At 34.5% G+C, this 27,712-nt stretch overlaps 2 protein-coding genes across 3 annotated transcripts in view; one reads left to right on the plus strand and one right to left on the minus strand.

Moving 5' to 3' along the window:
* PDE5A (phosphodiesterase 5A) overlaps positions 1-27,712 on the plus strand; it is a 140,073-nt gene that overhangs the window by 68,188 nt on the left and 44,173 nt on the right. For both annotated transcript variants that reach the window (XM_003271321.3, XM_003271322.3), the window contains exons 6-11: positions 2,924-3,061; positions 5,492-5,559; positions 11,879-11,987; positions 12,988-13,075; positions 22,991-23,166; positions 26,611-26,670. In XM_003271321.3, coding sequence (XP_003271369.1) covers positions 2,924-3,061; positions 5,492-5,559; positions 11,879-11,987; positions 12,988-13,075; positions 22,991-23,166; positions 26,611-26,670 — 639 coding nt within the window. The remainder of the gene's footprint in view (positions 1-2,923; positions 3,062-5,491; positions 5,560-11,878; positions 11,988-12,987; positions 13,076-22,990; positions 23,167-26,610; positions 26,671-27,712) is intronic.
* Positions 207-873, minus strand: LOC100582744 (acyl carrier protein, mitochondrial). Its single transcript, XM_003271324.4, has one exon. It carries the CDS (start codon positions 847-849, stop codon positions 379-381), a length of 471 nt encoding a protein of 156 aa, XP_003271372.1. The 5' UTR covers positions 850-873; the 3' UTR covers positions 207-378.

Raw genomic sequence — 27,712 nt, forward strand, 5'->3', positions numbered from 1 at the left:
ATTTGTATTTCCTATTTTCCATGCTTAGTTGTTTATCTTGTTAGACAATGTTCATTAACTTGGGAGATGAGGATTTATTTGACTTACACCGCACCTTACTTGCCATTACCCTTATCCTACTGGAATCATTCTGTCACTGTTTTAAGTCACTGTATGGGTTGCACTTGTGTTGTTTTTTTTTTTGTTTGTTTGTTTGTTTTTGTTTGTTTTGGTTTTATAGGTTTATTTTCAAAGAGTAAAACACTTATACAATTTAAATACAAGTCCATCAGAATCACTCTGTCAGAGTCAGCAAGAATGCCAAAATGTGTCCTCACTGCCAGACATTCGTCACTATCATCTGAGTCCTCTCTCAGAAAAGCCAAAGGGTCTGATACTTTATTCATATACATCCTTCTTATCTGCAATGTAATCTACAATTTCTTGTGGACACATTAACTTTTCAGCATCTGTATCAGGAATTTCAAACCCAAATTCATCTTCCATGGCCATGATAATCTCCACTTGGTCCAAACTGTCTAAGCCCAGGTCTTTCATAAAATGAGAATTTACCGAAAGCTTCTCTGGGTCAATCTTGTCATAGAGTTTCAATACGTAAAGAACACGGTCCTGGATGCCCTCTAACGTCAAAGGAGGCATGTCGCTATACTGGCGGCACAACTGTGTAACTCTACCAGGAATCTGCGCGAGCACTGAAGCCGGCTGCAAAGGCCCGAGCCTCGTCTGGGTACCCGCGGAGCACAGAGCGGTGCTGAGAGGCCGGGCCACGGCCAGCATCCGGACCCGGGGCAGCGGCGCAAAGGCCGCGGGCAGACGGCGGACATACGCTGAAAGGACACGAGACGCCATGGCTACGCCAACCCAGGATGCACTCGCACTTGTGTTGTTAAATAATGGTTTTAGTTCTTGCTCTGTCAACTGTAGACATTACTCTTCATTTCATACTTTGTAAGATGGGTGTCTTGGCATTCCCTGTTCTCTTTATCTCTTTTTCCCAACTACCACTCCTTAGCCCTGCTTTTCCCATCTGGACTTTTTCTTTTACAATTGCCCACATTGGTAATATATACTGTTCTACAACCATGATGAACTTTTCCTGGGCTTTGTCTAGGTTAATTCTAAAGTTGCAATTTTAAAGAAACTATAAGCACTATAATTATGTAGATGTTGTTCATACTACCTTTGTTATAGAACTTTTCATTTTTCCTGTTGTTTCTGAATTTTTTTTCCTTGAACTCTTTGCTCTAGTATAGCATCATGTTCTTGTTTCCCCCCCCTCCCCAAACTCCATTATATTAGGCATCCTGTTGAATTCCCCTTCTGCTTCTGTTTGCAGAGGTCCAAACCGAGGTTCTCCGACCTTTCTTCTTCCAAGCTAAACTATTTAACCCTATGCCTGCTACACTAGTGCCATCATGGAACTTTTCTTCATTGCTTTCTTAGAAAGATTCCACTATCTTTTGGATCCCCTACTTCTTTCTCACTTCCTTATTTTGTTGCAGCACATTCTCAATTAACTACCTAAGAAAGGGTATTGGTAAAGTAAACTTTCTGAGTTCTTGCATGTATGAAAATATGTATTGTGCCATCCTGCCACTTTGGCTGGGTATAAAATTCTAAATTGAAAAATCAATTTCTCAGAATTTAGAAGTAGTGCTTTGTCTTCTAACTAGCATCCATGTTGTCCTTATTCTTGGCTCTTTTGTAGCTATTTTATATTTATTATCTACAATATAAATATATAATGTGACATATAATACATATTTTGTATTTTTATATTATTATTTATATCAATTTTTGTCTATGTGTCTATAAGCTTTTCAGATTATTTATATTTGCTTTTGTAACTTAATTTCACAGTATTTTTTTTCATTCATCATGCTGGTATCTGTATGTTGGTTCATCTCTTTGGAGGTTTAAGCAAACTGTTCACTTCTGTGTAATTCTTTTTTCATTATTTCTTTGATAATTCATCTTCTCTACCCTCTATTTTCTCTGTTTAGAATCTGTGTTAATAAGATATGGGACCTTTCATTGACTTTAACTGCAATGTTCTCCCTGTTCTATTCTTGCCATCCTTTCATCCAGTCCCCATTTTTACAAACAGATGTGATCACACCACTTCCTTCCTGCAGTGCATCACAGTCTAAACTGCTTCAAAAGACATAGAGTGCTTTTCAGGTTATTTTTCTGCTTAACGCTGCAATCTCACTTCCCAGTTCTTCTCTTTATAGTCTGTGCTCTTATAAAATCTGATCAAAACTTTCAGTGTACTACTTTCTCTGAATTCTATTATTTTTGCCTGAAATATTTCTCTTCTGTATTTCACCTGAATGATTCCTGCTCATCTTTCAGACCTCAGCTAGGATAGCGTCACCTCCACTGAGTTTTTGGTAATACTTATGTGGTTCAGAAGAAAGAGAAATCTACCAGAAAAAAACACAAAGGAAATTCTTAAAACTTTGTTTACTTTGACGGGTAATATTTACTGTGCTCTGTAAAAATATGGATCATGTTGACAAATGTTGATCTAAAAAGTTTGGAACAACATTAACAGTGTGTTTTGTGTACCAGATAGTGTTCAAAATACTTTATAAATATTATCTTAATCCTCCTAACAGCCCTATGATTTTAATGTTATTAATATCCCCATGTTCAAGAAATTTGCCCTCAGTCTCAAAGCTAGCAGGAAAGGAAGTCAGGATTAAAAACTGATTACTCTGGCTTCAGAGGCTGTGATCTTAACAACTATATTAACAGTCAATAAAGGATTTTGTTAATAAGTGGAGACATATTTATATTTGAATGCAGACTTGATCATAACCTGCTAGGTTATATAAACAATTTATAACCCATATAAATAATTGTGCTTTAATAATTACAAACAATTGCTAAATAATAAGCTCTTAATTTTTTTGTCTAGGTGCTGCTTGACCTTGCTAGTTTAATTTTTGAAGAACAACAATCATTAGAAGTAATCCTGAAGAAAATAGCTGCCACTATTATCTCTTTCATGCAAGTGCAGAAATGCACCATTTTCATAGTGGATGAAGATTGCTCTGTGAGTACAGAGTATGACTTTTTTATTTTTAGAAAGACAGAAACTTGTATTTCTGTAAACACTACTTTTAAAACTCATTTTGGTCTTAGAACCCTCTCTCAAACCCAAATGTGTATGAATATGTATATAAAACCAATCAGGGTATGAGCTGTTCTGGTTGAAGACAAGTAGGGGCGGAGGGTGGAGGGTGCCTTCATCACCCTTTTTTACCTCTGTTCATGTCCCCATCCCACCCTCCTGAAAATAGTTACCATGGGAATGTCTTTGTGCTGCTTCTACCAATGGCTACACTGCCTTCATGGAGAAATATGTTGTCATTACAGTGTGCTGACTTTTCTTGGTCAGGAATACTGGTGCCCTAGTTGCTATGAACAGGCAGACCAGACTCCTCATTCTGAATGGGTTGGGTATAAAAATTTCTTCTTACCAGAAATTGTATAGAAACCAAAGGCATAGCCCAGTAGGAGTATTACTAATGGTCCCCATAAGTTCCATATTTTTACCAACAAAGGAAAACCACTAAACTGTTCTAACTGGTAGATTTCAGTCCATTGATTTTGTAATGTAAAGAAACATTTTCAGGTGTCTGGTGTCACAGAGTGCTAGTTACAGCCAGGCCAGCTGTCTTGAGTTTGCCAGTAGAATCAGGGCCCCTGGCCTAAGGCGGTTTTTCTTTATGCACTTTCTCTCCCTTCTCAACCTATGAACCACTGTTTCTGGAATATTTCTTTTTGCTGTAGTTGTTTTTTTTTCTTTTTCCTTTAGTCCCTAAGAATAGGTTGTTCATTTGTAGATTAATAGGAAAGACAGTGTGCACTATCACTTGTATAGGTCAATTATAATCTACATATGATATCTGAAGTTATGTTTTGGGGCAAAGTAGAATAATAAAAGGTATTCAGGACTTAATTTATTTTAAGAAATTTTAGTTGATTTAGATATAAGGACTATACTGTATGACCCAACATCTCAACCATTTGGGATGTGTATATGTGTCAGATGAATGCATTGTTTAATACAAAATTCTCATTAATATCAAATGAGAACTCAGTAGGCTAAAAGGTAATCAGTATTTTCATAGATACTATTTCATATTTTTCAATCAGTTATAAAATCCTTAATATAGAGGTGGTTTTAATATAGCAGCCATCATTTTAAGCTTCAGATCAGAATTCCTTAATGCAGTATGTCACTTAATCTGTAATTTTTGCTCTATAACCCACTTTTTGCATTTAATTTTTGAAAGTTATATGTGAAGCACTCCTTTTTTTAGACAACTTAAATATCACTTTAATTCACACTCAATGGATACTTCTACCAGTTAACACCTGTTATGGTAGTACACTGATTTGGATACTTGGAAGCATAGTGCAACAATATGCTTATTAAGATATTTTGCTCACTTTTTGACTACTTAAGTTGTAGGATTTAGGAAAGGAATTAGGTGACTTTATATTCCTTTGTATTACATTTATTTGTTGTTTAAAAATACGTCAACAACATGAGCAAAGGTGAAAATGTAACGAGGAAAAAAATGTACAGATTTCTTCCATCCCCAAATTAAACTATCATTTTTTTTTCTGTTTTCTTCCAATTCTGTATAAATAGAGCATGGGCATAATGTGCTGTTCTGCTTTTTAATGTGATTAAAAAAAATTTTTTTTCCTTCTTATTTTCGAGACAGAGTATTGCTGTATCATTCAGGCTGGAGTGCAGTGGCACGATCTCATGATCGTGGCTCACTGCAACCTCGGTCTCCCAGGTTCAAGAAATTCTTGCGCCTCAGCCTCGCCAGTAGTTGGGATGACAGAGGCACGCCCACCACATCCAGCTAATTTTTGTATTTTTAGTAGAGTAGGGATTTTGCCATGTTGGCCAGTCTGGTCTCAAATTCCTGGCCTCAAGTGATCTGCCCACCTTGGCCTCCCAAAGTGTTGGGATTATAGGCGTGAGCTACCACGCCTTTAATGTAATTTCAAAAGTATTTCTCTATGTTGTTAAAATTTTCACAGTTATTTTAATAATCACATAAAGTATTACTGAATGAAACATCTTTTTACGAAGGGATTCTTTACCTGGGATTTAACAACAATCAATGTACTTAAGCTTAAAAGCCAAAACTTGAGAATTTTCAGTAGGTGTAAAAAATTTTGAAACTAATAAATCCATCAGCACCTAGAAAAAAAAAATAGTACTCATATAGTCATTCTTCCAAGAGAAAATCAGAAATTATATGAACAAAACTTTTATTTTAATTAAATGGGAAGCAGTTTTGAGGATGTCATAAAATGAGTACTTGGGTCTATTTTGTCCAAAAATATATTACAAGTATTGGGGTCTTTTGTCAATTCCATAGCATGTATGTCTGTATCTAGATAGTTTTCATTACCTTGTCAAACTTATTTCTCAGTCTGTGTTGTCTATTTTTAGGATTCTTTTTCTAGTGTGTTTCACATGGAGTGTGAGGAATTAGAAAAATCATCTGATACATTAACAAGGTAAAAGCACTTATTCTCTACTTGTCTTTATCACATGTATATAATATTGGCTAAAGAGTTATTTCATGACCAGTTTGATTTAAGAAATATAAGCTACAGATTATTTTATTGTCTAGTCTTTTCTCACATTTCCGGTCCTAAGTCGTCCTCCATCAAGATGGAGAGACTATTGACCACAGTGACTTAAAGTTGTTACTTTGTTAAGTATTTATATTTAAATCAAAACTCATTACTAGACTATTATTTTGACAATGTGGTACAAGGAAGGGCCTTTTCTCCTATTAAAGGATTTTAGGAATTAGCAAAGGGCAGGGGTGTAACTTGGAGGCAGATGGGGAATTCATTTGACTCAGAAGGTAGACCTGACTTTAAGCCTTGACTGCTGACTTGGGCATGAAGTGGGTAGTCAAGGGAGATAAACGATGGTTTCTTTAACCAGAGAGTTTTCTGATGTCCTGGAATTTGGGGTTCACATGGTCATAATTGAATAGCTGACCTTTATTTCCTTCTTGGCTTTGCTGATCATGCACTGAAGATTATATCCCGTCTCCACACCTATTCTATCCTAAGCTCCTGTGCCATTGCATTTTCTAGCAGATTTGACATTGTTTTAGTTAGTGTTGAATCCTTTTGAAATGTCTGAAAATGTGCACATTAATATATATTATTTTAATTTTATGATGCTGTAATACCTTTTTTCCTTTTTGAAAAGAAGATTTTAGAAAGTTTCTAGGTAGGACACATGTAAGTATTTGAATATTTTACTTTTTGGCTTGTATAAATAATGAGTTACTGTATATAAATAGAAATATATACATCTTTTATCTCCATGGGACAATAGGAACATCAGTATGATAATCATATTAAAAGTCCAAAATGATGAATTATCTATATTATCTTTTAATATTTGTGCAGCAGCATATCTCTGTGTATTATATTTTAGGTATTGGCTTTTGATTTTTTTCTTATAAATTCAGCCAGGCCCTCTAATTTCTTTTAGAAGTAGCTAGACAAATCCGGTGAATTAGTGTGATAGTGACCTCTACTGGTAAATATGCATTTAAAAAAACACAAAAATGTCTTGCTCTCTCTCTCTCTATATATATATATATTTGTTTCTAAATACCACATTCCCTCTCTGTAGGCAAAATGGAAAGGATCTTTCCACTTATTGATTTAATGATTCCAAGACAGTCTTAGTATAAAGATATTTTTTATAAAGGATAAATAGGTCAGTGTGATTACCTTAAAAGAGACTAATTTACATGGATCATTTTAACTGATTTATTAATTGACTTTACAATAATGAAAATCATTTCAACAGTAATAGCTTATGTTAACTAAACATTTAAAGTTAGCTTTTATTATAGTGATACAGTAAAAGGCCTCTGAGTTTTTTTTATTTTAATAAAAATTAGGTAACAGGCCTAATTTTGCAATAACTGAATTTAAAATGGTGTTTAGTAATGTTAATGTTTTGAAAAAGGGCAAAACTAATATTGATACTTATTTTTCACCAGCAGATTCTTTATTATGTTTCTAAAACTGATTATTGGTAGGATTTAGGACTCCAATTCTCATTATTAAAAACTTTGCCAATCCAAACTTTTCCATCTCTCAATTTGATGAAATACTAGGCAATTTGATGTTAGCAGTAAGCAAATCATTCTTTTCAGGAAGTTATTTATCAATTAAAAAGCATAGCTCATTCGAGATTTTTCCAACCAATCCACTAATGACCTCATAAATTAATATACTGAAGATGGTTTTGAAATGTTAAATGTAAAACAATATATTCAGGGTGAACATTACACATAATTATTAGAAGCATATCATAAAAGGGATAAAGTATAGTAAGCTCTTGGGAGTTGAGTTGCCCAGGAATTTCCAAAGGGAGGCTCATTTCCACATGGTGGGAAGTTTTAGAGTTTTTGTGCTTCAATTCAAGAGCCACCCAATTAGAAGGAAAAAAATGAGTATAATGTTGTGCAGTTTATGTTAGCTCTTTATTTTGAGAAGTAGATATTTTAGTGCTATAATTCCATACTAATTAACTTTTTGTTCATTCACAAATGTACATTTGTGTCATAAAATGACAAATACATAGAATTAATCCTTTTAGGTCACTTTCTTGGAATATACATATTAGTTTATACTTGTTATTGATTATCATATTAGAAAATATAAGTGTAATTAAATAAGCAAAGACTACTACTTTAAAAAATTGTGGATACAGCATAGAAGAATGTAGAAGTCAGACTGATTGTATTTAAATGTAAGTATTTAAGTTGCACCACTTACTGGGCTTACTAGCTGTGAGACTTCATGTAAATTATTTAATCTCTCAAAGCCTCAGTTTCTTCATCTGTAGTGGTAGTAGGATTGTACTAAGAATTAAATGAGATAATGTATATAAAATGCTTCAGAAAATTTCTGGCATTCAGTAAGTGTTAGCTATTATTTCCATGGCTCTTTGATATTTTTTTTGTCTTTGGTTTACATTAGCCTGCAGTGACTCCCATTTAATTCTAAAGCACAGAAATTTATCTTTTCAAGCTCCATGTACCTAATTCTGTCATCCCAACAATGCACTCATATACAGTTCATTGATACACATTGTACAAAAAGCCTTAGATGTGTGAGTTAGTCCAGGTCTTCCAAGAAACAGATGCCAAGATTAGATTAAATGTGCAGAAATTTATTAGAGAAAACACCCTGTGAGAACCAGAGGGAAGGAGCCAGGAAAGCCATCAGACTAACACAAAAGTCTGACCCAGAGTTAAGGAGAGGAAGAAAGAAGGAAGGAAAGTTGTACAGAAGTATCCTAGCCAGCTGAACAGTTCTAAGGAAGGTTTGGCAAGGCTGCTGGGAAGTCCTCTAGCTGAAATTTACTGTGAGAAGAATACTGGGCCTCCCAGGATTAGGCCTACTTTAGTGTCCCTAGTGTGCTCAGTCTTTTTCTCTGGGACCAGCCCTGGTAGAGGTGACCTCAGTGCAAACTTGTTGATGGCTTCCAGAGCACAGCAACTTGAGACATTGGTCAGCTACTCTTTCTACAATTGGAGCTCTGAGGCACATTCTAAAGGCCACTATAATATTCCCATCAGTGAAAGAATGAGATCCATATTCCTTGTATTACACTTTCAAAATCTTTCACTATCTGTCCTAGCCTAACATTTTCAGCCTGAAATCATCATTTTATTATTGACAATCTGTAACTATTTAGTGTTTCCCAATTACACATGGAACTCTTCCATGTCAGCAATGTGTTTTGTACTGTTTTGTTTTGTTTTGTTTTTTGTTTTGTTTTGTTTTGTTTTTTCCTGCCTGGAATACTCTACCTTTCATTCCTGATGTCTCTCCTTTAAAAATTCTCAGCCAACTGTGAATTCATTTCTCTAATGTTACCTCTTCCCTATTCCACTCCATTTAGGTGCTACCTGTCCATCTTCTCCACATGTGTGGTGCTTGCATTGTTACACTGTATCATTTAGGATTAGGCTTAACTGTGGATCATGAAAACCCAAAATAAAAATAGCTTAAACAAGAACACAGTATTATTACTCTCTCCTGTAAAAGCCCAGAGGTAGCCAGCTCAGGCTTGGTGCTGTAGCTCTGCTCCACAAAGGCCTTAGGGACCAAGACACCTTTGGACTTTCTACCTTACATCCCTAGGATATGGCCCTTTCCTTCAGGGTCAAGGATGCAGCTCCAGTCATTATATCCACATTTTAAACAGTAGGATGGGGGACAGGGAAAGAAGAGACAGACAGCATGTATCACCTGTCTCTTAGGAAGGTTACTAGAAGCCATCACAGACATTTACTCTTACATCCTGTTGTCTAGAACTTAGCCAGATGGCAATACTAAGCCACTAGGGTGGCTGAGAAATGTGGTCTTTATTCTGGGTGGCCATATATGTCCAGACAAACAGAAGGGGAGGAGAATTATTGAAGGACAACTGGCAGTCTCTGCACTAGACTCTACCCAAATAGTCCATGTAATTTGAACACATTATTCATTCTGTTTCAGTCTTCTACTAGATTGTAAGCTCCTATGACAGTTACTAACCTACGTACGTTTGTCTCCCATATACTGCTAAGGGTGCCTCTGATGGAGAAGGTATTCAATCTGTATTTATTGAGTTCAGGAGCTAAAAATTTATCAACATTTCTTATAGAGTAAGAAACAAACATAGTATCATGTAACTTTAATAAATCTAATGCTCATTTTTCACTTAAAGTAGCCATCAGGAAAACCTAAAAATTTCAAGGAGTTAAATAAGGTATCAGGTATTTATTGATTTAGAAGTAGTTTTTCTACTCCTTCTCTATATTAACTAGTGTAAGTCTGAATTTATGATCTCTGACAAATTGCTTAACCATTTTGGATTTTTTCCTGGCTCCTACTCTTAAAATAATGATGATGATAAGAATAATAATAGTTACTGAAATGCTGATTATCATTTTAAAAGAGATTTTACAAGGATACTTACTTCTCCAATATACTTCATTCTCCTGGTGGTCACCTTTTCATTTTTCTTCTTTTCACTATAGCTTCTTATTTTCTTCTCTCTAGGCTGTTGCTATTTATAAAATATTTGTAGTTTTAAACATTGTTTTATTAAACTAAACCCTGCATTTATATAACCTTTTCTTGAGTGTCACCTAGATAATACGTATGAAGTAGGACCTCAGGAGTGTATTAGGTCTGATGTGTATGATAACTGGCATGCCTTCGCAGACTGTCAGTCTAGTCTTAAGAAATACTCAATTTAAAGTTCATTTACTATTATGTCACTCCTCTGTCATTTCCTTTTCATTCTTTTTCATGTATACATAATACTAGACAAGTGGTCAGTACTTGGTTGACCAAATTACACTTAAAGTAAAATTTACAACAAAGGGAAGACTGAAATATTTTGACCAGGAACAAGGCCACAGAGTTCAGGAATCTTCGTGGAATCACTAGCACTGAAGGACGCCATATGAAACCACTGTCCCAAGAAGCAGCTGGGGCAGGTTGGGTGGGAAGGACAGAAGATAGGCAGAACATTGGAACTTTGGAAACTTAGAACAAGTGGACATTTTTCCTGAGATATATGCTGTTGTCACTCAGTATCCTTGGGAAATTGGTTCCAGGAACCCCTATGGATACCAAAATCTTCAGACACTAAAGTCCCTTGTATAAAATGATGTAGTATTTGCCTATAACCTATGCACATCCACTCTATATTACTTATAATACCTAATACAATATAAATGCTATTTAAATAATTGTTGTGTTGGACTATTGTTTAAATTTATGTTACTTTTTATTTATTTATTTTTTCTTTGGCTTATTTTCGATACTGCAGTTGGGTGAATCCAAAGATGTGGACTTGTGGGTACAGAGGGCCAACTATTTTATTTTGAAATGTCTACTATTGTTAGGTTTTCCTACTTCTTTAGTGATACTACAATTAAAATAAGCATGTCCTTATAGATAGAGTACATTTCCATAACCTGACCCTCTTTGTTGAATTTATCATCACCACAAGGGAACATACGGAGTTTCCTGATGAAAAAACATGTTCCATTCTGTTTTCCATCCCTTGCACTGACACTGTACCCCCTGCCATCAGATTAATCTTTCATGTTCACTCTGTTAAGCAAGAGACTGAAACATAACTGTTAAAAATATTGTTAAGTTCATACAAATTTCTTGAGGAAGATAAATTTTTAATTTTAAAAGTATCTTAAAGCATCTCAAGGCAGAAAAAAGGTGTAGAGAGGAAACTGAACAAAGGGAAAGATGTTAAGGAAGACACGACAAAATGAAGGAGAAAGAAAATAGACTTAACTAGAGAGAAGAGCTTTAAAAATTTTTTCTAAGCTGTTTGATTTTTCCCTTGGTCTTAAAATGTGTAAAATACTGTTTTATTGGGATGGATAGAGAAACCAAATAATGAGGAAGTAAAACAAGCACTAGACCTTTGGCATTCCATAATCTGATTGGAAAATAATAAGATATGAAGGGACATATGAGTTTACATTAAATGACACCAAAAATCACCATGCCCATTTGCAATGAGAATAAGGCCATTCACACTTAAAAAATTATTGAAAAATTGTGGGATTTTGTTTTTTCAAAACATTTAAATTATAGTAACTGACAAGGTTGTAAATCATCAAACACATTTAAAGCTGCATTTTCCAAAGAAGTATATATGCCTTATAATTTAAGGCTGGTATTTTTCTCCCTTAATCATTTATTTAACTGTTTGCCCATGCTTTTTTTTAACTGCGCAAGAGGGAACTCATATCTGTTATTTTCACAGGGAACATGATGCAAACAAAATCAATTACATGTATGCTCAGTATGTCAAAAATACTATGGAACCACTTAATATCCCAGATGTCAGTAAGGATAAAAGATTTCCCTGGACAGTAAGTAACTCAGTTTTAGACTTGAAGCTAGAAGGCTGTTTTCCCATCACATCTGTACTTACAGTTATTCTTGAACTGAAGGACTGGCTCTAGAATTGACTGTTTAGGAATGATCTGTGCTTTCCCTCATCTGAGGAAGGAGAATAAAATAGATGATAACATCTATTGAGAGCTGTACTTGGGTATTTTTCTTTGTACTTTTTTCACCTTTTTAAATGTCTATTAATAAGTTACTGTACTATTTTTGAAGTAATTTAGCTATTACCTACATAATGTCAATGACATTCCTTAGATAATATTGCTAGAGTTTTTGTCTTATTTGCAAAAATTAGTTTCCATGTGGTTTGAACTGACGCAATTGGTAATCTCCCATAGTGAGTAGCTCTGGGAAAATGGATGTCTGTTTTTCTTGACCTCAAAGCTACAAATATCTGGTTCTCAGACACTGAAAAATTTGTATTATAGTATTTTCTCCACCTTTTCAGGAAAGCATTGCACTTTGAGGCAGCTGCCTTGATTTTGTTATTTGGATGATTTTGTTATTTGGGTGTTATTTGGAGACATTGTTAGAACTTTAGCAATATAGCAATAGCAACAGTGGTATTACTAAAGGACAGGTTTGTAACACGGTGCATTTTAGGTGGTATTTAGATTCTGCCCCGCTTGTTAAATTATTTGGGGCATTTACTACACTAGTATAGTAGATACTGTACTTTTACTTATTTTTTTTACCTATTTTTACATTTTACTTATTATTAAGCTGCTTGGAAAGTTTAAAGTGAAAAAAATTCCGATATTTTTAACAAAGTAAAGACATTGCTTTATATTGCATTTATGTGTACTTCATTATAATTTATACATTTTCTGCTTTCCAATGTTCTCTAACATAAAAGTTGAATCTATAGTGCTTTCAAATGTATCATATAGTTTATATGGCATCTAATGGACAAATCAATCTCTTTACCATTTTAGCTATTTTGTTCTTTTTATTTTTGTTTAGACTGAAAATACAGGAAATGTAAACCAGCAGTGCATTAGAAGTTTGCTTTGTACACCTATAAAAAATGGAAAGAAGAATAAAGTTATAGGTAAAGCCTTTCCTTTAACCTATACTCTAAACTTATTTTTAAAAATGTATTCCTAGCTATACTTTCTTTCAAATGTAAAGAATAAAATGTTTTTAAAAAGATAAAAATTGGAATGATAGAATAATCAAAATAATTGATAAATACCAACAGACATTTGTTAAATATCTTATAAACTATGGTGCACTTTTGTAATTATTATCCTATTTCAGCAGAATTTTTTGTTTAAGAATGATTGATGATGTATTGAATTTAGTAGACTGTATAAGAGATATTAAGTAGATAATGTGTATTGTTTTAGAGTCTTATTTCCTGGATGTTGACTTTTTTTAAGAATGTAGTTTATAGGTTATATTTATTTATTCATTTAATATTTATTGAGCACTCCACTGTTCTTGGCAGTTGGGATAAATTGATGAACAAAGCAGAAATTCCTGCCCTCAGGAGCTTATGTTCTTAACATGATTATAGAAAAACCTCTACTTCAGGAATGATGGAAGAATGCATTCTCAGAAAAATTGAATGATGTTTCCTTTTATTGACATATTTGTTTCCTGGTATTGCAGTTATGTAAAGGTTAAGTAGGATTTTATATGCCAATCATCCATGGTTGATGTAGTGAAAAAGGTCTGGACTGTTAACATTCTCCTAGGAACTTGGAAGTAAAGAAAATATGATAACTTTTTAAAGGTTAAATTTAGAATTAAAACCCTAATGGAGCAACATTTAGATATATAAATATAACTTTAAAAGTCTGAATACTTTTCCAGTTGCAAGATTTGACTGTAATTTTATTGAATGAGAGTTTTAGTCAGAAAGAAGGGGCAGAAGGTATCAGTAATGAAAATAGAAAAAGAAAAGACAGATATTAAAAGTGACTGTCCAAGTTCTGTGCAAGAGTAAAGTAACATTTGTCCCTAACACAGAGATGGATATAAAGAGTTGTATCAGTGTGCATCGAGTATTCTGACCATATGGTGAGCCTTCACTAGGTGCAATGGATGCATCAGATTATAGCCAGTAATATCTTTCCAATTCCCAGTCCGTCTGCCTAGAATGCATGCTTATTGTCAAAGGAATACATCAGCTTAGCACAATTCAACATTCTCTGACTCTAATTTCCCTTGTTCTGATTCCAGTCCCACCAATCCAACTTGTACTGATTACTTTCTTTTCCAGTGTAGGTTAGCTTATGGGAAGAGAATGCATTATTCATGTCCTCTCAAATATACTGGTTGCCCTGACAGTTGTTTCTTACTGTATGAACTGGACTTGAGGCAATGGGCTGGAGCTGCAGGTGCTTATACTTCTGTTTCTGGGACAGATCTGTTTCTTTTTGAACATTGATACTATTCTGGTTTTATAAATCAGTCTTGTCAACTTAGTTACTGTGACTCCACCCCAGCAGTCTTCAGTATGCTAATCTAGTGCCTAAGCTACAAGGTTGAGGGTCAGCTCCTGACCCTGGTGAATTGTGCATTAAAGCCGCTTAGAAACCAGCGTGCCAACCCCCTGCTGGGCTGTTGAGTCAACTCTTCTACAGTTCTCAGAGAAAAAAGTGGAGGCTAATGAATCTGAGATCTTTTTTAAAGATTGTCACTGATCAGATCTCTAACATAAGCAATAAAAGAAAACTGCCAAGGGTGCCTTACAATATGATACCAAGTAAATGTTATAAAATTTTATTTCTTAGGGAGGTCAAGGGGAAAACTATATTATAAATGTTATGCTGTTTAAAATGCTTTTTTATAAGTATAAAGATTTACTACAAGCTGTCTTTGGCCTTTGAAAATGTGAAATTAAATTCCAGAAGGAATGTATTATTTACTAGTAAGTTGTCACAGGAAGGAAGGCAGAGTGGCAGCTTGCCCCATCAAGTCACATCTTCACTTTTCCCCAGCAACATTTCTTTGGAATAGTAACTGGGAGTGGGGAGTGGCTGGAGGAAGTTACGCATCAGGCCCCTTTGTCACTTTATGTGAAGGTAAATAAGAGCGAGTTAGACGACATGGAAAGAGCGCTGGACTGGGGGTTGGACTCACAGCATTGTGTTAGCGCCACTCAGCTTCAACCACACTTATGGGCACATTACTCACCTCTTTGGAGTTGAACTTAATAACTTTTCAGATCTGTTCAAAATTCACATTCTGTGATCCTGTCACTGTGTCAGACAGGTAAGCAAAAAAATAAAAAATGAAACAATCAGACTTCTCTTGGCATGTATTTTGTATCACCCTACTTGATGACAGAGCCAAAAGTAGGCAAATGTAGATTTTGGAGAGAAAAATTCTTTGTACATAAAAAGAAAGGAGAAAGAAATGATTTCTCTAGTCGGGTTTTGTGTGGGGTGAAGGGAGGTTCTCAAGTAGATCCCAAATATAAGGGGGAAAATTTCCAGTGTTCCTGCTGCTTTACAAGGGTGACAAAACTAAGAATTTGATTTCTGGACTATACTTATGTACCTACAGTTGTAGCATGGAAAATGTCATGGTGTGGATAATTTGTCTTACATGTCATAGACCAGATTCCACTATTATGTAATTCTAATAGAGAATCCCTATAGAGTTACGTGCAGAAAGACAGACGGACACATGTGTTTTTTGTAATCTTCTTCCTTCCTCTCATTTTTTCCATTACTGACATTTAGATGGAATTATAGACATTACACCAGTATGGGGCCTGCTGTCTCATCACATTTATTCCCTGAGGTATTGTTTCCTATCAAATGTTTTCTTAGTGCTCTGGCTAATACACAAGTGTTTCCACTACTTTGCTTCCACTACTTTTAAGGAAATATATTTCTCATTGAACGTTCATTTATTTTAACTAATTGTTTTCCCTGCTTATTATGCTAAATGCCTTTTTCCAATATCATATTTACCAGACATTTTTATGCCTATTTTTTCCATACCAATTTCAGGATAAATTTTGCAGAAATTAGTCCTATTCCCATTGAAAAATTTTTTTAAAAAAAGATACTTAGAACATCTCCACTTTAAATAGCTTACTTTTTCATCTCCTTGTTAATAAATAAAAGCATAAAAATAAAAATTACAGTGCTGTACCACACATTGTTTGACAGAGAAATATGAGAAAGAAATATGTATTTGTCAACTGGTTACTATCTTAATCCTTTCTCACGTACACTGTAAGAAGGTTCTGTTTTTTCCTTCCACAATGAATTTTCTAAGTCTCTTACACTTTCAAACTTGTTCTGTTAGCCTATTTGAACTGGCTAAACACCTACATCATTCCGATGCTCCAAATGGCGCCTCATTTTAGTTCCTTTCTATCAATAAAATTTGGGAGACCTGCATGCCTGCAGAGTTTTTTTGAGTAGGGCTTAATAAATTTTTGAATCATTGATTGTCACTACCACATCATCTTATCTTACTCTGTTAATTTATTTTGGCTTTATTTAATAAATTGCTCAGGGGTGGACCTTTAAATAGGTGAATACGTGGAGAGATAACCTGCTCATCTGTGTGTTGCAGTAGAATTCCAAGGCATAAATAAGTATTCTAATGTTATATCAGCTTAAGTTTGACTACTACTTCATTTTACTTTTCATATTAAATTTTATCACTTGGCAATATCACTATTCATTTGTTTATAATTGTACATTGTCTTCCATGGTATACATTGCTTGTATTACTTAAAGTATCCAGGTTATTTTCCAATTAGAGAATTGTAAATTATGCTTAGTTATAATAAGCACAAGGAAATAAGACTGTAGGGTGTAAAGGCAGTAATAGGTGGAAGAAAACTAGAAAAAAATAGAATTAAGATATTATAGTTTAGAATTACAGAAGTGAAGATCTACATAATAAAAACAATGTAAGTATTACAGATTTAATAATTGACTGAAGAAAGACAAAAATAAGGAAAATTTTTTAGTAGCACTAGAAAACAGAGAAGTAGTCTTTAGTGGATCAGAAACACTAAGGAATTCCTGGAACCTGTGAAGTATACGTCATTTATAAAGACACATTTTATACAACATGGGCAAAAATTGAATAGGGATAACAATATTTCTATCCAACAAAGTAGAATATATGGTAAAACGTAATGTAAAGAATCACCTTTCATTGAGTAAAATTAAAACTCACAGAGGAAAATGTAATTGCCGTGAATGCTAATAAACTAAATAGCATCATTGACATACAAAAACTAAAGCTGTTAAAAATACACGGAGAAATGGACAAAATGATCATCACAGTGGGCCTGAAATATACTTGTCAGTGTTAAAATATAGAAAAAAATAAAGAAACATTAGAATTGATAAAAATTAAGTGGATTTAATTGACATATATAGCTTTGCTTTCATGTTTCAGAATTTAAAAATATAAATTATTCTCAAATATATGTCAGAAATCAAATATTGATGATATGCAACACAAAGTCAGTCGTTTCTGAAAAGCAGAATTGTTGGCCACTTTCATAGGTCACAGTGCATTAAAACTGTTAATATATAATAAAAAGATAAATTGCAAGGAAAATACTCACTTAGAACCTGAAAAGCATTCTCCTAAATGACAAAGAAGAAATCAAAAGTCATAATTAAATTACAGCATTTTAGAAAAGTAATTGTTCTATCAACATAACGTAAAAACTGAAGGTACATGGTCAAAGCTATACTCAGAGGAAATTATGTAGCTTTAAATATTTTATTATTATTAAGAAATAATGAAAACATTTTAACTAAGCATTCAACCGTTGAAATTAGAAAAACAGCACCTTTCTCTTTCTCACTCTGCTGCCTTCCCCAAATAAATATATACGTGAGAAGAAAGAAAGTAGAAGAAAAAATTGAAAAAACAAACTTATGAAATGAGAAGAAATAAACAAGAGATAGTGGGCAAACACAATAATAATAGACAAACCTCCAACAGATAATGAGGATATTAAGAGAGAAACGCAAATAGTAATGAGAGAGGGAATGTAACTACAGATACCAAAGACATTTTAAAAGATACTTGATATTACAGTGTAGCAAATAGGGCTTAACATTTGGAGAAATGGAGAATTTCTATAAAAATTGGTAATAACCAATACTAACTCAAGAGGATTTTAGAATTGTTCATGGGAGTAACTGAGAAAGAATTTGTTATTTAAAAAAAAAAAAACAAACTATTGCCCAAAGAAATTCTAACCAAAGCAATCAGAAGGGAGGCAATGTTGAAATAAGATGAGACACAGAAAAAAAGGAGGCAAAATAAAATAACTTACAAATTATATTAGTGTTAAATGGAAAACCCAAAAAGAATTAGCTGAAAGTACCTGTCTAGTAAGAGTTTTATAAGAAGCCTAATTATCAAATTATTAAAGAGAAATAACTTTAATATATGCCAAGACAAATTTGTTAGAAAACAATGGAAAAAAAAAACCCATTTACTATAGTAACAAAGAATAAACTTGGCCAGAAATATATGCCATCTATATGAGGAAAGCTACAAAATTCTGAGTGACTTAAAAATCATTAAGAAGTGAATACATTTCTGAAATGATTGAAATCTAGTTTACGAGATATCAAGTCTCCCCAGATTAGATTTGCATCAATTTTATTATGTATCCTTGTGAGATTTGGGTGGGGGTGGGGAGGTTGTTCCTGATCAACATTTACAAACATTGATAATACTTACAACTGGAGGTGTAAAAAAGAATCATAGCTGATGGTTATTGCCCTTTCAGAAATTAAATTTAGATTTAATTCAGAAATTAAAATGATATAAAAGTAAAATAATTAAAAGTATGGTATAGGTGCTAAAAGACATGCCAAGATTGATGAAACAGAACAGAAAGTCTAAATGTAGACCCATAATCTGGCATATATAATTGTATTATTGTATATAACAGAGTAGGGCATATTTCATTATTTTTAAGTAAGATACTTTTGAATGAAAGACAACATTTTATGTATCTCCAAGAAAGTAAAATATGATTTCAATTTACTATGTCAAGCTGTTGACCATAACATGCATACTGATTTCAAAAATATTAAAATGTGGAAAAAGTAAGTAATAGTTGAAACAAATATGAATTTAGTATATGGTGACAATTCAGATCATCAGAGAATGGATAACTATTCAGATGTTATAAGACTCCAATAGCAGTTAGGGGAAAAATTAAGTTGGATTATAAGATTAAATGTAATACATCTATAAAAGTACTAGGGAAAATATAGGTTTATATATAATAATAAAATGAGGAAGCCTCTTTTAAAAGCAAGGCACTATAGTTGAATATCGTAAGGATAATTATTTTGGCTCCTTAAAAAATTAAATCTTTTATACAGCAAAAGCCTCTCTAAATTAAGATGATTGACAAATGAAAAGTGCAAAAACAAAAGTATTTGCAAGATAGATGATAAAGGTTCGTTTTACATTTTAATAAGGCAGGATGCTAATTTTGGAGTCCATGTTATGTGGCAAAGAGGACATAAGACTGCAAGCAGGGTATAAGCATTTACCCCCTGTTCTGCCAAAGAGCCAGGAGGAAGACTGTGGTTGGTAACAACATCCGATCCCTGGAATTATGGAAAGGAAAATATAACTGTTTAATTTTAGAAGCCATCTAGTCCCTTCAGCATAATTTCCAGAGGTGCCTTCAATGCTAACCAACTCTCAGACCTACTGTGATGACCACATTCTGAGTACTTTATGAACTCATTAATATTAGGTAACACTGATAGTTTGCTGTCTAACTTCACTACTTCTTGGTTTTCTCCAATATGTTTTTGAATGTTGTTTTATTTTATGATTGCACTTATTAATGAGTTTTTGCTGAATGGTTCTCTTTTATTTTTAGTTTTGCATTAAACATTTCATTTTTAAATGTAAATGATTTGACTTTGTATAGTTTATGAGTAATGTGGCATCTCAAATTTCAGTTTTAAATTTCATTATTGTACTCCTTACTCTTTCAGATCTTTAAGGAAGAAGTTGTGAACACTCTTATCTGTAAATGTGCCCAAGTTTTTAGTTTTCTTTTTTTTTTTTTTTTTTTTTTGAGATGGAGTCTGGCTCTGTCGGCCAGGCTGGAGTGCAGTGGTGCAATCTCTGCTCACTGCAGGCTCCGCCCCCCAGGGTTCACGCCATTCTCCTGCTTCAGCCTCCCCAGTAGCTGGGACCACAGGCGCCCACCACCTCGCCCAGCTAATTTTTTGTATTTTTAGTAGAGACGGGGTTTCACCATGTTAGCCAGGATGGTCTCGATCTCCTGACCTCGTGATCCACCCGCCTCAGCCTCCCAAAGTGCTAGGATTGCAGGCGTGAGCCAGTTTTTAGTTTTCTTAAACAGGGAACCCCATTTGTTATAAGCCCTCTTTTTCTTGATAACTTTTTGTTTTAACATGGGTATTTTTGCTTGATAGAATTAAACTTTCCAAAGAGTGTAAAGAGATCAATGGGATTATCATGAATGCTATTTATATATGGCTGTTCATTTCACTTTGAAAAGAGAATTAATTTATATGCCTAGATGGATGATTTGTCTTCAGTACCCGTTTTTGCTGTTGTTGTTGTTTTCCCCAGAGCTTAACTCTGTGTCTATGGATCTATATCTATAATGGTAGATCATAACATGGATATACTTTAGATGTTCTGCTCTGAGCTGTATTTGTTATAGCAGAACCTTGATATTTCTACACATAACATTCCATTTAAAGGACTTGCGAGCAATTCCAAAGGTATAATTTAATGATTCTTAATATATTCATTCAGTGAATTTTGACCAAGGCATAGATTTGAACTGCTGCATTGGAGAGATACTTAGCTAGGTCATAAGCCTCGCAGATTGCCTGCTATTCACATCTCAACCCCTCTGTGTTGTACTTTTCTTGCTATACGTGTAGTAATTCTTACGAAGTAATTTTTAAAATCTTGTTTATGAAAAAGGCTATCAAGTAGGAGAAAACTTTAGTAAAACTGAAAGGCAATTCCATTGTGATGTGAGGATAAGGGCATGAAACGTGACTCTCAAGAAAATATGATTTGGGAGACAGAAGCTTGTATAAACAGTTCCATATTTATATTTTGGGGATCCACAAAGGTTGAAGGACATAACCCTTGGTTTGTTTTTTGCTTTTTGTTGTTCTTGTTTTTTGCCACACACAGGATATATACATTTAAGATAATGAATGCTGATTGCCATTTAGTATATGGCTTTTACTTGCAGTGCCCAAATTCATTATATCTTGTTTAAAGTTTCCCTCAACTATGGAATAATTGATAAAGTAACTTCTGCAGCACTAATGCAAATAGATAAGCATGTAGATGTCTTTACTGTTTAAAGTAGATAAACAAACAAAAAGAGCAAAAAGGAGAGTCCAGATCATTTATAGGATGAAAAGTAAAGAAAGTGAACATTGATGGTGGTAAAGGGGCTTAATGTGCAACCGTCTTCCAGACTCTATGAAATCCTTTTGTGTTCCAGGAAAAATAAAGGATAATAGACTATTATAGTCTTCATGGGAAACTAGTTACAGTCAGAGCTGCAATTCTGCATTCTTTCATTAATTCAGAAAACATTTTTTTAGTTCCTACTATATGCTAGGCGTTTTGCCAGCTGAAGAAGTGGAGCTGAAAAAAATAAATAAAACTCTAAGCCCGAGATAGTGACAGTCTAGAAAGAGAGATAGAAATAAAATTTACCATGATACACCAACTGGTCATGTTAAGGGAATAGAAAAATGCCTGCCTCACCTGTAAGTTAGAGGCCTCCTGGAGCTCATTGTGAAGGAGGTATAGGGATCAACTGGTGAGGCAGGAGGGAAGGCAATGGGGAGCAGTGCAGACCTGTGGAAAAGCATGAGCAAAGGTGTGGGCAAAGCAAGATGCAACCAGGGCACTGATAGCAATGATCTGACAGGTAATATGGCAGTTGAGAGTGGCCCTTGTGGCAGGCTGAGCTGGGGATTGAATTTTAGACCCACGCATACCAGCTAAGTGGCTTTGAGCAAATGATGTAACTTTCTGAGACTCAGTTTCCTCATCTGTAAAATGAGGATGGTCACATCTACCTCACAGAATAAATTGTGAGGACTGGAGATCATGTGTCTACCAAAGTATTTAGCACCATGCCTATCCCACAGTGGGCACGTGGTAGAAGTCTGTTATTATATACTCAGAGACAGAAGTGATAAGGACTTTAACAACACTGTTTACACAGAGGTAGGCTGGGTCAAAGTGACCTCTGTGAGGTCACTCCTCACAGAGACCACTAGGCTCAGAAACTCATAGAACAACCAGTTCAGTAAAGATTTATCCTAATGTTGATGTAATCTTCCATTTTTATTGACTACATGTTTAACTTTTATTTCTAAGTAGTCATTTTTATTTGCATAATTATTTGCAGAATCAAAAGTTTTCTGCAAATTTGATTCTGTTGGATACAGAGGTGTAGATTTGAAATTTGAGACTGCTTATGTCAGTTGCCTCCTTTCTGCATTCTATTTTGTATGTAACTGTGTGTGTGTTTGTGTGTGTGAGTGTGTGTGTGTGTGTGTGTGTGTGTAACTTCTGGTTTCTCAGTAAGGAAAGGAGATCTGTTTGACCCAAAATTCTGATGTGCATCAAAATTGTTCTCTTGGCAAGTGTACAAAAATCCAATTAGTTTCCAAAGGACAAATTGTCTTTGGGGACTTAACTGATCTAAAATTCGTGACTGAGTCTGGAAGAAAATAGTACTCTAGGATTTTTTGAACGCCAGCAATGTACATTTTGAACTACGTGAAACTAGTTCTCATATAAATTCTGTTTACTTCTCTAGCTTATATTTGTGGGGGTTAATTTGCTTATTTTGACATACCAAGCATTCCTAAGAGAAAAGTATAAGACAGTCTTTGGGTGTGTGTGTTAAAGTCCACAAAAACTATGATAATCAACAATAACATTTGCTCAATTTCGTGGATTGTTATAGGGGTTTGCCAACTTGTTAATAAGATGGAGGAGAATACTGGCAAGGTTAAGCCTTTCAACCGAAATGACGAACAGTTTCTGGAAGCTTTTGTCATCTTTTGTGGCTTGGGGATCCAGAACACACAGATGTATGAAGCAGTGGAGAGAGCCATGGCCAAGCAAATGGTCACATTGGAGGTGGGTGAAGTTTAGGGACCTCTCACACCGTACGGCCAAATCCTCAGCTTTTACCTTTCCCTCATAATCACTCATGGTGTGCGTGTGTTCTGTCATTGTGTCCTCACCAAAATTATGTGATTTAGATGATGAGATCCTTATTATCCTCAACTAAAGAATGAAAGAAACTAAGACTCAGAATATTTAAGAAACTTGTCAAATGTCATATAACCAAACCACAACTTAGGATGTTTATCCCTTTAGGCCTTTGCTTTTTCTGCAGAAAGCAATATTGACTTTAATAATCCATTGACACAGATGACTACTGCCACTTACCTGTCTCTTTCCCATTGCCTGAGCCTCCCCATCTTTCCGTGAGAACAGTTGTGGAAAAAAATTAAAAATAAACAAACAAACAAAAAACAGAAACCCTAGGCACTCTTAAGAGAATTAGAAGTGAGGAAAAGAAAAAATAAAATCAACGAAAAGCAGGAAGAGTATTAACTCCTGGAATCATCTAAGAAACTATTTCAAACTACAAATTTATATACCCTACTTCTGAAAGTTCTGATTCAGCAAGTCTTGGGTAGAAGCTGGGAATCTGTATGACTACCAAGCTCCCCCAGGTGACTCTGAATGTGCAGGTAGCGAGTGAAGAAACCACTGGCTCCCAGGGACTGACCGAGGAACAGTCTTTCTCACAAAGGACCGGCCGACTCAAACAGGGTCAGTCCTTTCTATATAATGTTTCACTAACTGCCTTGAAATTATTCAATTGATGTAACATGGAGATTTCTTATCTAGTTGAAATTAGAGAAAATCAATGTTTGGGATATAATAACATTTCCCTCAATCTCTCTTAAGTACATAACTAACCTAAAGAGCTAGAGGGACATATATTATATAAAATTTACCAGATGGTACCCTTTACTTTCTATGCTGAATATATTATACTAATAGGTTTGCTATAGTATTATATAAAAGACTTTGAATTATAAACCAGTGGAAATCTGTTTCAAATATGTATGTACACATATATACACAAATATATATTTCAAATATAGTTTCAATTAGGTGCATATACACATGTACATATGTGTACAAATAGCTTTAAATATACATATATACATATATAAATATATCTGTATATATGTGTTTATATATTATTAAAAATATATATAATTTTTAATCTAATTTTTTCAGTTCCATGGTTTTTCATTGAAAAATTGAATCTAAGTCAGCTATCAATTAGAAGTTATTTCTTTTTTTAAATGTTTTATTATGGAAAGCTTCAAACATATACAGAAGTAGAGAGCTTAATAAGCCCTCACGTACTCATCATCCATTCAGTAATTATCAACCCATGGCCATTATCACTCCATCCATTCCCACCGCACTCCTCTGCACTTCCCTTCCCCTCCCACTGGCTTAGTTTGAAGCAATCCCAGACATTGTATTACTTCGTTCAGAATCTCTGAATATTTTCCTGATTGAGACTTACTTCTATCTTTGTAGCTCTCCTTCAGTTAAATATATGGATAATTAGGCTTTTACCTAGTATAAAAAGTTTTTGATTTCAGGTCATATGTGTAGTCATTTCTATGATCGTAGATATAACTTTGAAAAAAATGGTCCTTTCTTTATGAGGCCATTGGACAAAAGCCAAGGGCACAAACCCCTCAGGTCTTCAAAAGACAGTGAATTATTTTGACCTGGAAGTTGTGATCATTCTAATAACAATAAAATAATGATGACAATAAAATAACTAAATTTATCAGATGTTTCAATTGTATTCTAATGCTTACATGTATTAACAAAGTTAATCCTTATGCCCCATGTGTAAGATGTTATTTTTATCTTTTGTGTGTAATAAAATTTTTTTAACTTAGAATGTATTGTGTCATTTCTTTATTCATGTATCCATGTTGCACTGCACTTGTTAGTATTAGTCTAATTCATGGACACAGTCTTAGCTTTTCTTGGGGAACCGCCACTGTAGTCTCAGTAGCAACAGGTTATAGCCATGACCCATCAATTTCACATGTGAAGGAGAGAGCAGCTATGAGTTTCTTGAGGTTTCCTAGTGATTAATGGTTCAAATGGCGAGAAAGACGCAATGTAGTGCAGTATGGTAACAGTTCTAAATCATAAGGTAGTACAAATATGTATCATTTGGCTTTAAATTTTTAATTACTTAAAATTTTAAAGACTGGTTCAAGAAATACTGGTTTGGGTTGCTGAATTACTTTACTCACCATTTAAAGTCTGAAAATGAGCTACCTTTTCGTCAATGATTTTTAAGCTTTTGGGGTTTTTTTGTAAATCTGTGTTGTCTCTGTCAAAAATGAACTTTAAAAAAATATGCTTTCAAAGCACGATAGGTATTTTAAATACAACCACTACCTTGGTTTAAAAGAATGTTTAAAAAAAATATCCCATTGCAGTTTGAGTAACCCTCACATGAAATGCTTGAGACCAGAAGTGTTTTGTATTTTGCATTTTTTTTCAGATTTTTGGAATATGTGCATTATACTTAATGGTTGAGCAGTCCAAATCCAAAAATCTCAAACTCAAAAATGTTTCAAAATCCAAAACTCTCTGAGCAGCAGCATGACACTCAAAAGGAAATGCTCATTAGAGCATTTTGGATTTCAGATTTTTAGGTTTGGGATGCTCAACCTGTACTTAGAAATGATGGCTTTTGAAAATGGAAATTAGGTTAATAAGCCTGATTTTTTTTAACCCTACTAAGTAATGGAACGTGTATACATTAGGAATTGAAAGCTGGGTCCTAAATCTCCTTGTCGTCTCACGAGGTGTGAGCTTACAGCCAAATCATGAGACTCCCTGAGGCTCAGTGTCCCCAACTGTCAATGGATGGCTTTACAGGCCAGCACTACTCTCTTCTCAGCTCTTGAATTGTAGAAGTGTAAAGGGATCCTTAAATCTGTATGACTGTGTCCCAGGCATCTAGTTTTTCTGTGTGAAATCTAGAATGGTTACAGGCCTCATTTGAGAGCCACTTCTAGACTACTTTCTTTCCAAATATTAACATCAAAATGTCAGATTATGCAAAGATTTTCTCTTTAATTCTGTACACAAGCAAAAATAACTAAAGTCAATATTGTCTTAAAAAAAAACAAAATAAATTTTCTGCCAAGTTTGAGCAAAAGTTATTTCTAGGCTGGCTTATAAATAATGTGTTTGTTATAGCAATAATGTCAGACTGGAAGTTAACAAGAGTTTTCTTTAAACATAGGGAGTATAACTTTTTGTTTTCCAAAACAAGCAATGGAATCTAAATCTGGGTTTTTCACTGTTGAAGAAAACAGCAAACAAGATTTGGCATTCTGAGGAGTTTAATTATCTCTCCAAGAAGATTTAGCAGAATTCCAAGCTTGAAGTTCTAGTCTACATTTGGTAGTTCTCTCCTGTGTAACCTGGACTTCTTTTCCTACCCTGTAGGTTCTGTCGTATCATGCTTCAGCAGCAGAGGAAGAAACAAGAGAGCTACAGTCGTTAGCGGTAATTATCCTCTTTCTTTTTAAAAATTACTAATTACAGACACCTAATTTAACCAAATTTGGTAAATATTTAGATGGATACTTATAAAAATCTTTAGTTAACTCTGATTTCTTGCAGGGATGCAAAGTCACTGATAATACAAAGCAAAAGGTATTAAATAACTTATACTGACTGTGTAATACAGTATATGATTCTGATATTGTTTTCCAGTAATTGTTATAATCATTACATCTTTTTGGGGCCAAAATTAAATTTACTTTTCTTTTAGTTCCTGGGGAAATGGGGACCACGAGGTGGTTGCTTGGCTAGGGTAATAACAAAACAATTTATAATTTGTTACTGATACCTACTCTGTATTATCAAGAATTTAGAGTGATTTTAATTTCTGACCATATGGCTTATAAAATGCTGTTTGAAATTGGGGTCAAATAAGGTCAGTTCCTGAATTCTCTTTGCATTATTTAGCATACAATGAGAGAAAAGCACATGGATATGTAAGTAGATGTATGTTGTAGGTCTTGGTTTGGAGTGGCTTGGTTGAGATTAATGAAAATTTGAGGCACTTTAACACTTTACAACCTAGGTTGTCCTCCTGTGTTTAAATGTATTTGCGATGACATAGGTAAGGGCCACGTGAGATGTGACAAGAGTTATGTAAGGAATGAGAAAAACGTGAACAGATCATTGAGATTCTTTTTCTGTCATCCTTATCATAGTTTGCCACATGCTAAACTCTTTGTGCCCTTACTTACATCTTCTCATGTAAACTGCACAACTGTGTTCTCATGTAAACTTCATAACTATGTTATGAAGGCCGCACTGAAGCCTGGAGAAGCCCAGTGACTTGCTCAAGGTCACTGCCATGCAGTGAAAGAATGAGGATACAGGCCGGGCGCGGTGGCTCACGCTTGTAATCCCAGCACTTTGGGAGGCCGAGGCGGGCGGATCATGAGGTCATGAGATCGAGACCACGGTGAAACCCCGTCTCTACTAAAAATACAAAAAATTAGCAGGGCGTGGTGGTGGGCGCCTGTAGTCCCAG

Source organism: Nomascus leucogenys, chromosome 7b, assembly GCF_006542625.1.
Source record: "Nomascus leucogenys isolate Asia chromosome 7b, Asia_NLE_v1, whole genome shotgun sequence".
In the NCBI taxonomy this organism is placed as follows: Eukaryota; Metazoa; Chordata; class Mammalia; order Primates; family Hylobatidae; genus Nomascus; species Nomascus leucogenys.

What these genes read in the sequence shown, in the direction of transcription:
- LOC100582744 (XM_003271324.4), bottom strand. Translation starts at nt 849, where the DNA reads ATGGCGTCTCGTGTCCTTTCAGCGTATGTCCGCCGTCTGCCCGCGGCC.